We start from the raw sequence: 15,430 nt of genomic DNA, 5'->3' as shown, positions 1-15,430 counted from the left end.
ATTTCACGAATAAACGCAATTCAATCATCAGTTCGCAAAAGCGGGAGATGCTATCTTCCAAGCTGACCAAACATGTTGGAACCGATCGATTTCCCGAGAGAGAGACGACCACTGGGACATAGAATATCGCCTGCCCGCCATGACTGATCCCATATAAGTGGATTGAACTGTTGAACTAGCTAGCTCTAACGACTCGAACCCAGAGATGCTTCCAAGAAACCCCAAACTACAGACTCATGTCCCGATTGTTGAGTTGGCGGTAATAGAATTTGGGCACAAGCTCCCGCCCAAGGCGGCCGTGTATGCGATGTCCCATGCCAGGCTAACCCCGTTAAGGTAAGAGCTGTTCGGCGTCAGACTCGTCATGAACCGGTAACTCTCCGCCGCCCCAAGCTCATCCGCGATAGCGAGGTTGGCATAAACGTGCCCGGCAAAGCCTCCCGATGTCAGGGAGCCGCTTTTGTTGCCGGCGAAGTACTGATCCCACTCATCCCGCACAAATGAAGCCGGGCGGATGTAAGCGCTGCTGGGCACGATCGGCAGCATGTGGATGCCCTGGATGTAGGCAATCTGATCGCCGAAGTAGGTGGTGTGGTTGGCCTTCCGGTCCCAGAGGATGCCGGCCACGCGGTTACCCACGAAGGCGAGCGGCTGCACGTCGTTGTCGCCGGCCATGAGGAAGTACGACCGCAGGCTACGGGCGGCGACGGCCAGCTGGAGGTTAGCGCGGGCCTCGGTGCGGGCGTCACCGGTGGCGCGGCCCCACATCTTGATGGCGTACGTCGAAAAGGCGTCCTCGCTGGTCGACTCCTGGTCCTTGCCGTCGGGCGCCTCGATCACGCCGCGGGCCCAACTGTGGCCGTGGAACCAGTCGAAGGCGCGGGAGAAGGGGAAGAAGGGGTCCTCTGCCGAGGGGTTGGACCAGTCGCGAATCAGGTTGTCCACCCAAAGCTTGTTGAGGCCGTCGCTCCTCGTCAGCCAGGACGGGTCCATGTGCGCGATCACGGCGGCGGTGTAGACATAGTAGCCGTAGTGGAAGTGATGGTCGTTGTAGTATGTGTTGCCGAAGTCGATCGACGAGTCGTTGTTGCCGTACGACCCGGAGGAGACGAGGCCCTTCCAGACGTCGTCGTAGACTAGGGGGTTCGGCTCTAGGTTGTTGATGTAGCGGTCAAATGCGGCTTCGAGCTTGCACAGCGCGTCATCCTTGAACGATGTATCCCCAGCTATTTCATGGACGGCGTAGAGCGCCCTTGCGTATACGGAGAAGGCGATCCCGCCGTAGTATTTTGAAGTCAAGTTGGTGAGTTGAGTGATGTCGCGAGCGAGCTCAATCTTTGCGGCCTCGACAACGGAGGCTTTGGCCTCGTCCGAAATCGTGCCGCCCGATGCGTTTTTGGACCCGACGGAGCCCAGACGAGGCGACCATGGATCGAAGCCGATGTCGATCGGAAGGTCGTCTTCGACCATGGTGAAGGCATCGGCAAACGTGGCGGTCGCTATCCCCTTGGTGGTGCTGGCCAAGGTGACGTTCGTGATACCCTTGGCGGTCTTGTCGTCAAAGGACTGGACGTGGTGAGGCAAAGCAAACATTAGCAGGGGGTTTTGCGTGACGCCCCTCTTCTCCCAGGTCAGCCTGTATGTTCCCCTTTTCCCCGAAACGAACCCGGAGATGGCGGCACCCGCAGGGTACGCTCCGGCCGCCTTGTTGAAGATCTCGACACCCGCTGCCCCTTGGGGGTTCTTGGCGACTTGAACAGTTCCATTGAAACCTGAAGGACCTAGAAGTCTTCTCTTGTCCACTAGTTTGAGAGTTGGTCTTTGCGAGGGTTCACGCGGGCTGAGATAAATCATCCAGGTCGACCCATCATTCAGCCGAGCACTCCAGCCATAAACGGCGGTACTCGTTCCGTTGGAACCCAGCCGAAGGCCGGTGATATTTGAAAACTGCTTCTGAGACTGGATGAGAACGGTGGCGTGGCTGTAAACGCCCGTGACGAACGCCATCCCCTGGACGAGGGGAAACGAGATAACCGGCTTCGCGCTCTTCGCAGGCGCGAGGTTGACGTTGACGGAGAAAGCCGTCAACTTGTCCGTCGTCAAAACCGTGCCGTTCTGGAGCTCCTGCGCAGAGAGGGCGATCGACTGCTGGAAGAAGGGCTCTTCGAACGACTTTGCGGGGGTCCCTGGACCGTACACGAAATCGCTGCGGTCCGTGTGGGAAACGGACAGCCCGTGGCCGTGCTTGACCGTGTCATTGGACCACCAGACCGAGTACGGGTGCGTCCAGGTGGCGTTGTCCTGATTGCCGGCGAAGAAGTTGGCGTAGAACTTGTTGGTCTGGATGGGGTCGTCGTCATTCACGACGCCGACCGGCATCTGCGGGTGATCGTTACGGGTCGGAACCAAGATGGGCCGGTCGTGAGATATGCGCACGAAGACGTCCTCCGAGTCTCCTCCGTACGTTGCGCGGCCGTGCGAGGTGCCGTTCCAAGAGTGCGTGTGGACATGACGTCTAGGCAGGTGATGGCCGCAACCCAGCTCGGTAAACAGAAGAGCGGCTGCAAGGACGTAGAATGCCATAGCAGAGACCAGCGACTTCGCAGGACGAGAACAGGCTAATGGTTTAGCTATCAGGAAAAGGAATGTTCAATGAACAGATTCATCGGTTCCAGAACAATCCAGATGTCCTGACTGATATAGGGCCGATGAGAAACACTGGCCAGAAATGGCGCTGTATGGGCGTTGTCCAGACAAGGGTCGGCCATGATATTTCGTATTGCCCTTAGGCTTTTGAGTTCACTGCCCGCGTTTATTTACTTGGCGCGGAGCCAATATCAGATTCGGGTGGAGTCAAACTTACATTGTTCATATCGCCCGTCTCGTGACCTGTGGGTTCGGCGTAATCTGAGGTCCGGCACCTTGTTTCAGATGAATAGGTGGTATATAAACCCTGAGATAACAAAAGTGTTATTAATGTGTGGCCTGTCGGAATCATTACTGATTGTTTCGTTCGGATGAAGTATTTCAAAGCTTCAACTTTGATTGAACGTGTGCTAATTATTCGTCGTGAAATGTGGTAAATGGACTTCAGCCAGATATTTGTATGTATGAAATGTGGGCAAGAAAGCGGCTCCTTAATGTTAGCCAGCGCGCTATTACAGCTTATCTCATGACACTGTATACTTCTTTCCGCCACAACTTATTTTAGGCAATTGGTATCATGGTTGTGCTGCACATTGCTCGGTTCCTGGTACTCCCACCAAGTAGTCTTGGAAGAAGATCATGATAGTACACTGGAATCAATACAATTATGACCAAGAATCCAAGCTTCGTACATATCTACTATACTGTCTTTTTAGACGAAAACAATGGTATGTTTTTGGACTAAGAACGGTGCGCACGAGATCGAAGGTCATCATCCGAAGACTACAGTAACCTATCTTGCGTCAACAAACCTCATCCACAGCAGCGCTTCATTCAGAGCAACCAACCCAACTTTGGCCCTGAAGTTGGTTGGTTGAATGCCATTTTTCTGTGATAGTTGGTTGAATTGGTTGTTTTTGGTTGAACACCTATTATCTATATAATGCTATTCCTATAGTATATAAAGGCATCTATTATCCTTATAGTATTTACTTTATCTAACTATCTATATAGCTTTAAGAAAGTAAAATCAAGAGGGATAAAGAAGGGGGAAAATTAAGGGATAGGGGGGAGGGCAAGTATAAGGGGTCATGACTCAAGGCAGGGCATCCACTATATATCTACATAAACACTAAGAGTAGTATTACAGGTAGGGATATAGTGTGGATATTTAGCTTTGGAAAAAATATACAGCAGAGGAATATATAGATAATCTGACTCCACATGAATCAATCAACTAATGCAACTTTGGCCTTGAAGTTGGGTTGGTTGATGTGAAGCTATTCGCAAAGTTGACAGGTTGGTTGATGAAGTTGGTTGATGGGGTTGCTTTGAGTGAAGCGCTGATCAACAGTGGCTCATGTAGCAACTCGTCTAGACAGTCTTTTTCAACTCCAATCTAGATCTTCAACCTACCATCCGGGAGTATCGGCATGACGACTTGCAGTCCGTTTATAACGCCTACATGCGGGGCGTGAACGGCCCGGATCATGCTGCCGAGCGCCGATTTCCACTCGGCATCGTAGAACGGGAAGTTGGCCAAAGGGCTTGCCGGGCCAAGATCGCCAAGGTCGCTGAGCCGCGCATCTTGCGGATCGGGATCGAGGGGGCCATATAACCAAGAACGCACCCCAAGGTACCAGGGCGCACCGGCGGGTCTGTACGGACGTAGTCATCAATTGCAATGTCCAAGACCGAAACTAATTCGCCCTCAAAGGTCTCCGGGGAAGAATGGACAACAATGGCTGTCTGCCAACGCTGCGATGAAAGGGCGTCGTCGGCAGAGATCCATTTCTGCTCCGTCGTATCTGTAGGTTTGATGGGAAAGCCTCGGTTTTAGTTCTAGCGAGGGACTCTGGCGAGTAGAACATCTGTCCTCAGTGGTTTTCGGAAAGTATCCTTACGATGGTTGAGAGTGGTTATCTGAAAGAAATTAGCTCTCGCTCCACATGAAAGAGATTCCGTCTTACTAGACCATCACTTTATGGATATATCTGGTATTGACCACTGTTCTCTCTCCTCACTCGATACCGTCTGTTCCGACCGTGAGTTTCTGATGTTGTTGTCCTATCATATACTTAGATGAATCTCCCGCCCCTACTGCCTTGAGATGCACCCAAGATGCCTCTCCGTATTTCCCCATTGGATAATGGTTTCTGAGACTCCCTCCAAGATGTCAGAGTATAAAGAAGCCAGGTCCCGTTCCTCGCTCTGGCGATTCCAGTGCTGCAGGTTAACCGTCAACAAGAAGTCTGCTATACAGCTCTGTCCGTACTTCCGCCAAAAGTTCCTGAATCCCATGACTTCGTTTGCGACAATGGTTGTATCAATCAGACATGGTGATGCAGACCGAGAGATTTCAAGCTGCAAAAGGACACATATCTTATGCCAGTGCTCCTTCAGTACCACCCGTCTATGACGACGAAGCAGTAACCGTCTCTGGTCATCCGAGACTCCTTCATGCGGGAATTCCTTCTTGAGACCACAGGAACGCTTGATAATATGTTTATCCCGGCTTGAAGCCGTCTGAAAGTCGCTCTTGCAGACCGGGCAGTAGAAAGGCATGCGATGCTGTTTCAATAGGTGGTCTTTGACTTGGGAAATAGTCAGTAGACGAGCACCTTTCAGACAACTCGAGTACTTGAACGGATCCACTTTGTAAAATGGGCATGCTATTTCCAGCCTCTTTTGATTATTGGAGGATACCGGAGCCCGGGTCTGTTGACCACTGTGTCTTTGCTGCCGTTTCTTCTGACCGAGATACTTAGACAGAGCCGTGTGGATCAGCGCGCCTTTAAAGAAGGATAGTGGGTGGCTGGGTTCTAGTGATGGGCTCAGCTGTGCCCATTCGTCCAAGGATTGCCATTGGTACTTCGTCTTTGATGTGGTTTCGGAACACCTGTCCTCCAAATCTTTCATGTCGTTGCCGCCTACATCAAAAGGGTCCATAGTTGGCAGTGGCTCTGATAACTCGCCCCCTTCTTCCATCATTGGGTTGACACAAGTCGAGTCGAGCCACGAATGTATGTTGCTGAATTTGCCCTGTTTATAAGGCTGAAGTCGGTAGTCAAGCAGCAGTGAAGATATTGTAGTCATATTGACACCGGATGTGATCATCGGTAACAAAGTTTTGACGTTTGTTTGTTGCTCCACCCGCAGTACGTTGAGTGGCCGGCTTTCAGATTGGTGTGTTAGAGAACGTTGAAAGCAAGTGTCTCCCCTGGTCGATAGGTATAGATGATAGCTTTCGTGATGTTTGCTGTTTCCGCATCCTTCGGTGATAGAACTTTGCAATTGTGGCCGGAAGGTAGATGAAGCCTCATTCTGTTCATGAAGGCCCATGATGGATAGCAAAGACCGGTCTTGTTGGGCGAAGGAGCTGAAGTGACCTATAACAACATCTTCGGAATGCGGCGAGGATGAAATTGCCCATTGTTGTCTGTGATGTTTTCTCAAAACCTCCAATCTCAGACAAACCGGGGTTCTACACAATATCATCTGCTCTCCCCGAAGGTTTCGGTGAGTAACTTCCTCCCCATTGTAATAGTAACTATCTGAATTGCCTTGAATAATCATTAAACTCAGAGGTAACATTGCTGTTTTTGATGGACCATTGCTGCTTGTTGCGTTAATCACCGACGTGACAGTTTCTGATTCCTCGTCCAAAATGGTACAATCGTGAAGTCTGGCAGCATTCATTCCAAGAAGCAACAAAATCATACGACGTGGGCTTGAGAGGAACTGTTCGTCCCTGGTGCCATATCCTGGACGAAAACATTCTTTCCTTGATGCAAAAAGTAGTCCAATGGGACTCCCCTGATTATGGGATACTTGTGGCCAGCCGGAAATTTGACCATCGGGATCTAGGTGCCAATGGAAATGTTGGTACAAAGACTTGGGCGTGAAAACCAAGCACCAACAAGCGCGTTCATAACAGGCTTCCAAGTGCTCGAGCCGACTGGAAGCAAGTCTGCTGGACTCCATGACAGGACAACAATAATCTGGCCAGAGATACCGAAGCCCTCGGTCCCGAACTAAGTCGCATGCAACATCCAATTGCCAGAGTTGAGGCTTTTCAGACATCCATTGGGAGTGACCGGTATCATTTCTTGAGCCCAGGTCCAGATCGAGATGTCCCAGGAAAGCTATCGCTGCGTAAGGAGGCGTAGTATTCCATTGACCGAACTCCTTGAATTTCTTGGATTCGATTTCGAGCAGTGTGATACCCATGGCGCGAGTTGGTGGATGAAGACAGGTCAACGGGGGGCAGTGTGTTCATAATAAAAGAAACGTAAAAAAGCCTGAAAATCCTGAGACTATTGACGAGGGAAGTCAAGCAATATGACCTAAATCTAACTGTGAATGATGGCCGGGAAAGTAAGCATGATGGGATGGGATGTCAGAAGACAGTTTTGACAGGCAGATACCAGCATGAGATGTGCCAGGCACAAATGTGCTTAATGCACTAATACGACATGATGAATGGTGCACACCAGCCCCAATCATGCGAACCCCTCCCATATCACCAAGCAGGCTTCAAAATGGAACATAATTATCCACCGAATTGATTGCCTTTTGATCTTAATGAAGCCCAAAGCCCTATAAAATGTACAAAACGCTCCCCGAACACAAGCCTTCGCAACTGTTGGGTTCAGAGCACTCTCTTCTTCCGTTGGGAAACCCCAGTACGCAGAACGCGCAGCCAATAGTGGTTTTTCGGTCTTTAGGGCTCAAACGCATACATAACCAGGCACAACAGTGTTTTGCAAACAGAACCCGCGCAACCAATGATTTGTGCGCGGACGCTCCTGCAGCTCTCTCACATCCGAGGAATTGGATCCGCGCAACTGCGCGCGTCCTTCTTGATGAAGGGAGTGCTAGGTCTCGTCTGACTGTTCAGCCTGAATGTGGGTAGTACGTATTATTTGCTCGAGTAATCTTGGCTGGTCATGATACCAGGTCATTATACTTGCGGCGTCATGACACAGGCCTTGCCTAACCTGCAGATCTGAGAGACAGCATGTAGCCTTGTTGGTGTCATAAGTATTCCATTTTGCATGGCTGTGTGCTACCCAAAGATAATGCTCTGGACTTTAGGATTGCTTCGCCATTGCACACTATTTTTGGCAAAACTTTTACACAAATGTGGTTTGATTACTGTTCGTATATTCCTTCGAGATACTCACAGTGACCTTTGACCAAACCGACTTAGGATTGCAGGGCTTGATCACCATGCTAACGCATTTTATATGTCTTTTCTGGGCAATTCACGTTGCGCACGCAGGCCTGAGCATCAAAGTGCGCATCGGTAAAACTTGATATGACCTCATAGTGGTGAAGTAATTTTCACTATGCTTATGTTCATAGCGTTCCATCTTTCAGGTCCAGATGTTTGATTAAGTCATATAATCCTTACGAGGAAATGACATGTATAATCTAAAGAGAGATATAGCCTGACGTCGCGATTAATAGTAGTCTCGAGGAGTACGTTATGCCTCGTATGGAAAGCGGTCGCAGTGACAACAAACGCTACATTTCGTGTGGCGCAAGTTGCTGATGAGACTATTATAGTGTGTGCTCTGCAAGAATTCTCATGCAATCATACATGTATGTCTGCCATCAAGGCTGGTATGATAAATCAAGATACTATTTTCAACGTGCACTGAACGTATGAATAAACCGGCCTAATACCAAATTGAGCTAGCAAAACCACGATACTGAGAACATAACGAGCAGACGGCCGAATCTAATTTGTACAATGTTCAAAACCAAGATATGATATCGTTTCTCCCAAATCAAAGGGCAATCCTTGTGTTTTCCTCAGGAAATAGGGCTAAATGGTGTTCATCGTACCGAAAGTTGTGACCACTTGACCAAAGAGAAACATGTCCCACACTCTGTCTATATAGACCCGACGTCTAGTGTAACGACTGATTCGGCGGATGATAGCGGCCGTGCGAGCAATCGAGAAATCCAAGCTACCACTGATCACGATACTGCAGTCTCTAGGATCCAACTAGCTTGCACCTTTCCCAGCGATTGCCCAGGAGAGGGTAAAGTTGCCCTGGGCTTCCCAGCACAAACCCTCCGCTACACCCTTTAGTAATGACCTATGACGTTAGGGATAATCATTTACAAGGCAGTAGCACAATGGTGGATTCAAATCGAAAAGTCGAGTAGATGTCTGAGCTTATTAACAGCGCAGTTGTGCTCAAAACCTTACGCCTCCCACTCGATTTGGAGGCCTACCTAGCAGTGTTACAGTCTTGAACCAACGACGGGTTTATGTTCACCCCCCTACTACAGAACTTCACTTTTGGTGAACATTCCCCCTCTATCATGATGTCAGCTATGGGTGGTAACATCAGAGGGGGAAATAATTTTCCCCTGCCACCCTCCCTGTATTATATAGCCAGCCCAAGATCTATGCATGTGAAAGACTACATCATTGAAGTGAGTCATGTATAGAAATAAATTTATGGACTAAACTGAATACGGAACCGGGCACTTTCCGGTCCTTGATGTGAATTAGGAAGTTCTATTCACATTTGTGCTGCTTCCTGTTCCCCTGTCGCAATTCTTGGCTCTCTCTCAGATGATTTCCGGTCTAGCCTGCATTGGCCGGATCCATGTTGTCTTCGGGTGTTAAACCCGACATGATTTTCGGCGAATTTTTGGTGACCGCAGATAAGATTTAAAGCCTGAGTCTTCGGGCCGGAACACTGCTGCGGACATCCGGATAAGCGAGAGAAAACACCGGTTCGATGATATAGTGCTAGGGAATGAAAATATTTCCCCTGAGGCAAAACTCGAGTCGGAATATCCTTCTATTCTTGTCTAGAACGGGGATTTTAACTGAGAGGTAGATACGTTGGAGTTGCAAAATATTAATGTCAGAAGTGCCAATTACTCTCTGACCACGGTGGTTGGACCTGTTGGCTCGGGCAAGCTTTGCAGGGTGCTCCTTGGCGAGATCCCCTCGACGAAGGCAGTGTCGTACTAGGTACGCATAGTTACCAAGTTGAATCCTGCGATGAAACAGCCGTCATAAACAACAGGACAATCAGGGACGACATCGTCGGCTTTCCTTTCCTCGATGGAAAGGGATATGCCGAAAATATCAAGACCATGGCTCTGGGCTACTATCCCAGTGTCCTCGCAAAAGGTGAGAGGAGAGTTGTCAGGTTTGAGAGTACGCTGTATGGCATCCTGAGATAACGAATTTCCCTGGCGCGAGCCCACCATCTGCAGTCTAGTCTTCTTGTATTAGACAACATCTTCAGCAATCTAAACATGGGTACCGAGCAGGAGGTATCCCGCTTTACCTTTTGAGCCAAAGGACTTCTGAAGCAGAGACGCTCCACCTACCCCTACCGACGAAGCCTGGGCACGGGGTGCTCAATGGGGCAGCACTCAACAAGGTGGATCGGGCCACGCTCCGTTGGCGAATAATCGCGGTGTCCCAAAAGGCTGTCCACCTACCAGACAGATCCAGGTTCCGAGTCAAACTGAATCCAGCGGGTGAATTGAAAGCGGAGGATTGTGAGGCTATTCTCGCTGCAGTGATGCTGTAGAGATTCGTGCGAGAGTGCGGGGGGCTCGACGAGGCGAGTTCGAGCATGGATGTAGACAAGGAGTGGGCGATCCAGGAAACGATCCAGGACGAGTTTGAGGGCTACATGTTGATCGCCGCCAGCGGCAGACCCGAAATCATCATGGATATTGACCGCGTCGTCGTTATAGACAAAGGCGGGGTTGTCGATGTGGGGAGCAAGGGTGCTGGCGGACACGGCGGATACTCGACTCGGCGGGCTGGTGAACTCTGGGGGCCAAGTGAAGAGGTAATAGCTATATTACCTGGGAATTATATATGAGCGCTTGAGAAGATACGAAATATAGTTAGTTTCTTGGCATACACATTTGCGCCTGCATTGGAAAATATTCAAGTTGGATAGTGCTAACAGATAATATTGGGTAGCTATAGATGATAGCTCGTATACATTAATCTATCCCCAGCAGAAATAGTACGTTTCTCCAGCCTTGTTTAGCGGTGTCGAACATTCCGGCTGCTTCCCAAGCCCACGCTACTTATGTGCTGGTCGCGACAATTCGTGCCGGTTTAAACACGGCTAATGAAACCCTGAGCATTGTGTTGGCTATCTCATATACGCAGATATAATTGGTGCCGAGAGCATCACGAGGTCTAGGAGAGCGCCCCAGAAAATGTTTTCAGAGACGAACCAGCCATTTCTTTAAGGATTTCCAAAGGCTCGCTCATCAAATTTTGAGCGTAGACGCTGGGGTGGATTCGAAAGACCCCGAGGCTCGCGGAAATCCAAAGGAGGGCCAACATAGGCATAATTAACTGTAACAGTTCACAGGTCAGTTTTAATGGTACGCCTGCTTGCCTGTCCGCACCTTTTTTGAGCCGATAAAAAAGTCGCTCAATAGCCAATGTTCATTCATACGGAGTCAACCACGCCTTGGGCACAAACCTCTTGGCTACTGATGTCATCTAGAGTAAATAAGAATGCAGGGTACAGGCGTAAGGAGGACACACATAGATTAGCTATGTCTTCCAAGTTTGTCACATTAGCTTATCGAGTTGCTAACTTGCTACTCAAAACCCCCAATGGAGCCAAAGCAATCTTGCATCTTCAACCTCTGCAAGAGATGGGCTCACAACATCATATCTATGATACAAAGCCAACCCGTGAACAGATTTCATTAGTGTCGCTAAGATCGGGGGAAAGCTTTCTGAGGTTGAGGCGACTGAAAATCAAACCGCAAGGCAAATGAGATAACACGAAACAAATGAAGCCTCGCCGGACGATCTGTCTCCAACAAACCGGTTGAAGTTTGCTCATGCTGTTCTCCTCGTTTAAACGGCATGTACAACCAAATGGTGGCTTTGCGACGCACCCTTTGTAAGCCTTGTGGACCCATCCCAGTGACGATAATGGGAAATGATGACTCGGATTCGGTACTTAAACTTTCCAATCTGGATTGAAGTGACGCACGTTCCTGCGACACGAAAGTTTACGTCTCCCCGATCAAGATCTGGCTCCCCGTCTTGGAGGCTTACTTTGTGCCATGGAACTACCGAGGCGCCGACCAGGGCTCATGAAACCTATGCGTCTGTCTATATCCTTGAAAAGCTTCAGCCTAGCGCCCACAACGGCTTCTTCCCCAACGTCGCGGCTTTGGTCGCGTGGTCATGGCTGCAGGCTGTTTTTGTCCTTGTCCCGTTGTCATCAGTCCGTGGTTTTGGGCCGGTGGGTGGATCTTTAGTATGTTTTATTGAGCGAACAAAACACCACTAGGGTTTAGTCGGAGTCATAAAGATCGTATTGTTCATACCACCATTACTCGATCCCCCGAAAAAGCTTGGGAGGCTAGTTCTTTGTCCGAACTTCACCTAGTCAAACAATCCACGGCTGAGTAGCCGCAGCTACTGCCAACTGCCAGACCGTGCCTTGATCTGGGCGGCAAACTGCCTTGTCCTTTACAGGGAGGGAACCGGTTCTTGTTCGGAGATCATCGCTACCACCCTCTGGTATGCGACGGAGTGGCGATCGAAGCTCCCGGAGGTATTCTCATCATCGGAACACACTTCCTGGCTGCCCCGCCTCAAAAGGTTCCCGTTCAAATGCCGGAAGACAAATGCGAAATCTGGCAAGGGAGTTTGGCTGCCCTCCACAAAGGCGGGTTCTGAACACTGGGCATTATCTGATGTCTGCAGGATCCGAGGAAAAGAATCTAGGTCCAAGCGTTGACGTTCCCGGGTCGGTGATTGGGAGGCTTAGCCGTCACTGCGCTACTCCCTCGTCCACACCAACTTTGAAAACCAAGTTTGCTGGTTAAGTCAAAGTACCCACTTACCGACCTCCCCCTCATTCCGCCCATTACCTTTTCCTAGTCTGCCATTCGGATTACATTTTTGTGCGGTCACTGAAGTTCCGACGATCTAAAGAGGATGGGCCGCAGTTTCTTCATATTGCCCGCCCCCCCCCAGCTAATACTTCGTCAGAAGATTCTTAGTCTTCCTTCTCGTCAACGACTCCCTACCATCGGAGATGAAGGCGGTTCGCCAACGTCGAGCTCCAGTACATGCTTGTCTAATGAGAAAGAGCCTTTGACATCAAGATGGCCGGAACATTGGTGCCCCCTTGGTTTGAGGCACCTACGTCTACCAATGAAGAACAAAACATCGTCAGCATGTTGTGGGGTTTCACCCTTGGAGTTGGACTTTGGAGCGGAGTCAAGGGATATCAACAAAGCATGGCCAGCTGGAAGAGGACGCACCGAGTCAACACATATATTTGGCTCATCTGGACGGAATGGATGGCTAGTATGATAATTGGTATCGTATCATGGTGCTATCTAACCTCTCTCATCAACCCAAGGTATGTACTTTTGTGCATCTTGACATGGCAACTTGAACTAACGTTAGCTTAGTTTCGAGTACTTCTTCTTGTTACGTGAGTGCTGCCACAATGACAAGTTATTCGATAAGAAACTGATCACCAATATATCGCGGTAGTCGTTTTTTGGTCTATACAGGTAAGCTGCTTCAAACTTATTGAATTCGATTTCTCGCTGGGTTATGACTGATTGAAGTATGTTAGGTTCAATGCCTGATGCAAATCATCATCAATCGAATCGCGGTCTTAATGCTGGTCCCTTCCCATGCAATACGACTGAAATGGGCCGTCTTCACCATTCTGCTCGCCGTCAATATCAGCGTCTTCTGCATATGGATACCAGCACGGCTACAGATTAGTGAAACATATGTTCAAATTAACGAAATATGGGATCGCGTAGAAAAAGGAATCTTCCTTGTTGTTGATGCAGGTTTGAACTTGACGTTTATCTATCTTGTCAAGTCACGCTTAATTGCAAGCGGCCTGACAAAGTACACTGTACTTTTCAGATTCAACTTGGCCATGATTGGTATATCGATATCACTTGACGTGAGCCTACTACTTTCATGCTTTTATGTAACTGACACTAGCTTACCTCATGTTCTAGATTATTATTATAGGGCTCATGTCCCTACCCAACACGCTGATGTAGGTTTTGCCTGGAGCGTACATCAGAACTCTCACTAATAGATTTAGTTACGCTCAATTCCACCCCCTTGCCTATTTGCTTAAGCTGCACATCGAGATGGGCATGGCAGACCTTATTGCAAAAATCGTCAAGGCTTCACACCCGATGAATCCCCATCTGGAACCGAGGGGCGATAACAATGACATCACGCCAGACTTGAACAAGGACGAATCTTTGGTGAGATCCCCTGGGTCCAGGAGATTTTCACTGTCATATTTAGGCAGGCGAGACATGTTGAGCTCAAACAGTGCTCTGTCGGAACAAATTATCGCGGAGCTAACCGGACAGTCTGTCGGAGCAGGATCTCAACTTGATTCCCAATCAGATTCAGATTTGAGACTATTGGAATCATCAGAGATTTTGAATCGCCCTCGTTGGCTTCGTCGTCACTTTACAGAGCCTGGGAACCTGACTGGGTTGGAAATGACAAGACAGTCTTTATCTAGTCGCCCAGACTCTAGCAGTACAGCAAGAGACCATGACCAAGATGTGGCATGGTATGTTTAATGAACAGTTCGGGCATATTATGATACCCTACGGAGTTTAAGGATTGGAAATCGTTTGAGCAGATGAATTGAGGCTATCATATCGGTTCATATATCTTGCATTTCTAGTACAAAGACCAATATTGGGCTTATCAATAACTTTCGGTCGTCGGGTATACGACATCTATCATACCCGCCTCAAACACGCGACCAAAAGTCAACTTTAGGCAATTGATCTTATTATTGGCATTCCTCATTCTGCAACTCCAAGAACGGGGTTTTTTTTTTTCCAAGCCCGGTTGTATTCCACATGGTATGTGTTGAATTTCTCGTCCGAGTTTTCACAAGACACGCACCAAGACTGTTGGCACATGTTAGAAGCTAGTGTAATAACGGAATTTGTAACCATTTCATCTCAAGGATCAATTCATTGCTTTTATCACTCGCAAACGCATACATCTGTACCATAGACACCGTCTTTCACAGAACCGTACTGTGGGTTGGGCACTAACATTGCCGCGCGACACCGTCTTCCGAATCGACCCGCTTCGCTCCGTGGGCCTAGAAACGAAGCAGTATTTAGGAACGACCTTTCCTATAACAGTATATAGAAGAAACAAGCCACTTTCAACTCCGTGAATCACCCCCTAAGAAGGCCTGCTCCGTGATACAGTCATACTACAAGATTACGTTACTCGCTATAACTGAGAGCACCCAGATCTGATACCGCTGTATTTGTACATCACTTGACTATCAGTGACTTCGTCGAGATTAGTTCATTCAGGCAAGAAGCTTCCGGGATACTCGCAAGTCCCCGGGAACTTGTAACTACCTAAGAGCTCTGTCGAGGAAAGACCAAGCATTACATTGTGATCCCAAAAGTCTATCCCCGCAATTTCGGTTGGGTCTTCAGCAGCGGACAGCTGTAGTGCACTTGGATCGTCTTGGGGTTCGTTGTGTCCACTTTCAGGAACGAAAGAAGGTGCCAACCTATCTTCCGTTGGCCCCAAGATGCCTGTTTCGGACAGTAGTGGCGACCTGGCAAAGGCTGAGACGGGTGGCGAAGGTGATCCGCATCGCCCGAACAACCGAATGGATTCTTCCACTCGATCAAGCAGTATATCAATCGTATTTGTCAATATAATCGCTCCTTCATCTGCCCTTGCTACCTGGTCCGATTCAGTCGG

General features: G+C 49.0%; 6 protein-coding genes across 6 annotated transcripts; 4 read left to right on the top strand and 2 right to left on the bottom strand.

Annotated features, from left to right (window-relative positions):
* Positions 1 to 79: 79 nt before the first annotated feature.
* Positions 80 to 2,628, bottom strand: LY79DRAFT_697038 (family 81 glycosyl hydrolase). Its single transcript, XM_060564842.1, has one exon. The coding sequence runs from the start codon at positions 2,581 to 2,583 to the stop codon at positions 235 to 237; it is 2,349 nt and encodes a 782-aa protein (XP_060409256.1). The 5' UTR covers positions 2,584 to 2,628; the 3' UTR covers positions 80 to 234.
* A 3,006-nt stretch (positions 2,629 to 5,634) lies between these two features.
* LY79DRAFT_662669 (uncharacterized protein) lies at positions 5,635 to 6,876 on the bottom strand (the record flags this gene model as incomplete). Its single annotated transcript, XM_060562820.1, has 2 exons — positions 5,635 to 5,821; positions 6,478 to 6,876. The coding sequence occupies 2 exons, from the start codon at positions 6,874 to 6,876 to the stop codon at positions 5,714 to 5,716; spliced, it is 507 nt and encodes a 168-aa protein (XP_060409255.1). The 3' UTR covers positions 5,635 to 5,713.
* A 3,185-nt stretch (positions 6,877 to 10,061) lies between these two features.
* LY79DRAFT_525433 (uncharacterized protein) lies at positions 10,062 to 10,220 on the top strand (the record flags this gene model as incomplete). The annotated part of the gene is made up of 1 exon (XM_060555727.1): positions 10,062 to 10,220. A coding segment is annotated over one exon (159 nt), but the record flags the coding sequence as incomplete, so codon positions are not given.
* A 45-nt stretch (positions 10,221 to 10,265) lies between these two features.
* On the top strand, positions 10,266 to 11,773 carry LY79DRAFT_673475 (uncharacterized protein; the record flags this gene model as incomplete). The annotated part of the gene is made up of 2 exons (XM_060564179.1): positions 10,266 to 10,461; positions 11,685 to 11,773. 2 exons carry the CDS (start codon positions 10,266 to 10,268, stop codon positions 11,771 to 11,773), a joined length of 285 nt encoding a protein of 94 aa, XP_060409253.1.
* A 1,019-nt stretch (positions 11,774 to 12,792) lies between these two features.
* On the top strand, positions 12,793 to 13,189 carry LY79DRAFT_525442 (uncharacterized protein; the record flags this gene model as incomplete). The annotated part of the gene is made up of 2 exons (XM_060555730.1): positions 12,793 to 13,052; positions 13,105 to 13,189. 2 exons carry the CDS (start codon positions 12,793 to 12,795, stop codon positions 13,187 to 13,189), a joined length of 345 nt encoding a protein of 114 aa, XP_060409252.1.
* Positions 13,139 to 14,338, top strand: LY79DRAFT_400818 (uncharacterized protein). Its single transcript, XM_060553022.1, has 4 exons — positions 13,139 to 13,209; positions 13,275 to 13,619; positions 13,678 to 13,718; positions 13,767 to 14,338. Exons 2-4 carry the CDS (start codon positions 13,287 to 13,289, stop codon positions 14,263 to 14,265), a joined length of 873 nt encoding a protein of 290 aa, XP_060409251.1. The 5' UTR covers positions 13,139 to 13,209; positions 13,275 to 13,286; the 3' UTR covers positions 14,266 to 14,338.
* The last annotated feature ends 1,092 nt before the right edge of the window (positions 14,339 to 15,430 follow it).

This window comes from Colletotrichum navitas, assembly GCF_030913465.1.
Source record: "Colletotrichum navitas strain CBS 125086 chromosome Unknown LY79scaffold_88, whole genome shotgun sequence".
Lineage (NCBI taxonomy): Eukaryota > Fungi > Ascomycota > Sordariomycetes > Glomerellales > Glomerellaceae > Colletotrichum > Colletotrichum navitas.
Note: the sequence above shows the minus strand (reverse complement) of the source record. Positions and strands in the feature narration are given on the sequence as shown.

What these genes read in the sequence shown, in the direction of transcription:
- LY79DRAFT_697038 (XM_060564842.1), bottom strand. Translation starts at nt 2,583, where the DNA reads ATGGCATTCTACGTCCTTGCAGCCGCTCTTCTGTTTACCGAGCTGGGT.
- LY79DRAFT_400818 (XM_060553022.1), top strand. Translation starts at nt 13,287, where the DNA reads ATGCAAATCATCATCAATCGAATCGCGGTCTTAATGCTGGTCCCTTCC. An exon ending in GTATATCGATATCACTTGAC is followed by an intron (nt 13,620 to 13,677) that starts GTGAGCCTACTA and finishes CTCATGTTCTAG; the next exon opens with ATTATTATTATAGGGCTCAT. An exon ending in TCCCTACCCAACACGCTGAT is followed by an intron (nt 13,719 to 13,766) that starts GTAGGTTTTGCC and finishes TAATAGATTTAG; the next exon opens with TTACGCTCAATTCCACCCCC.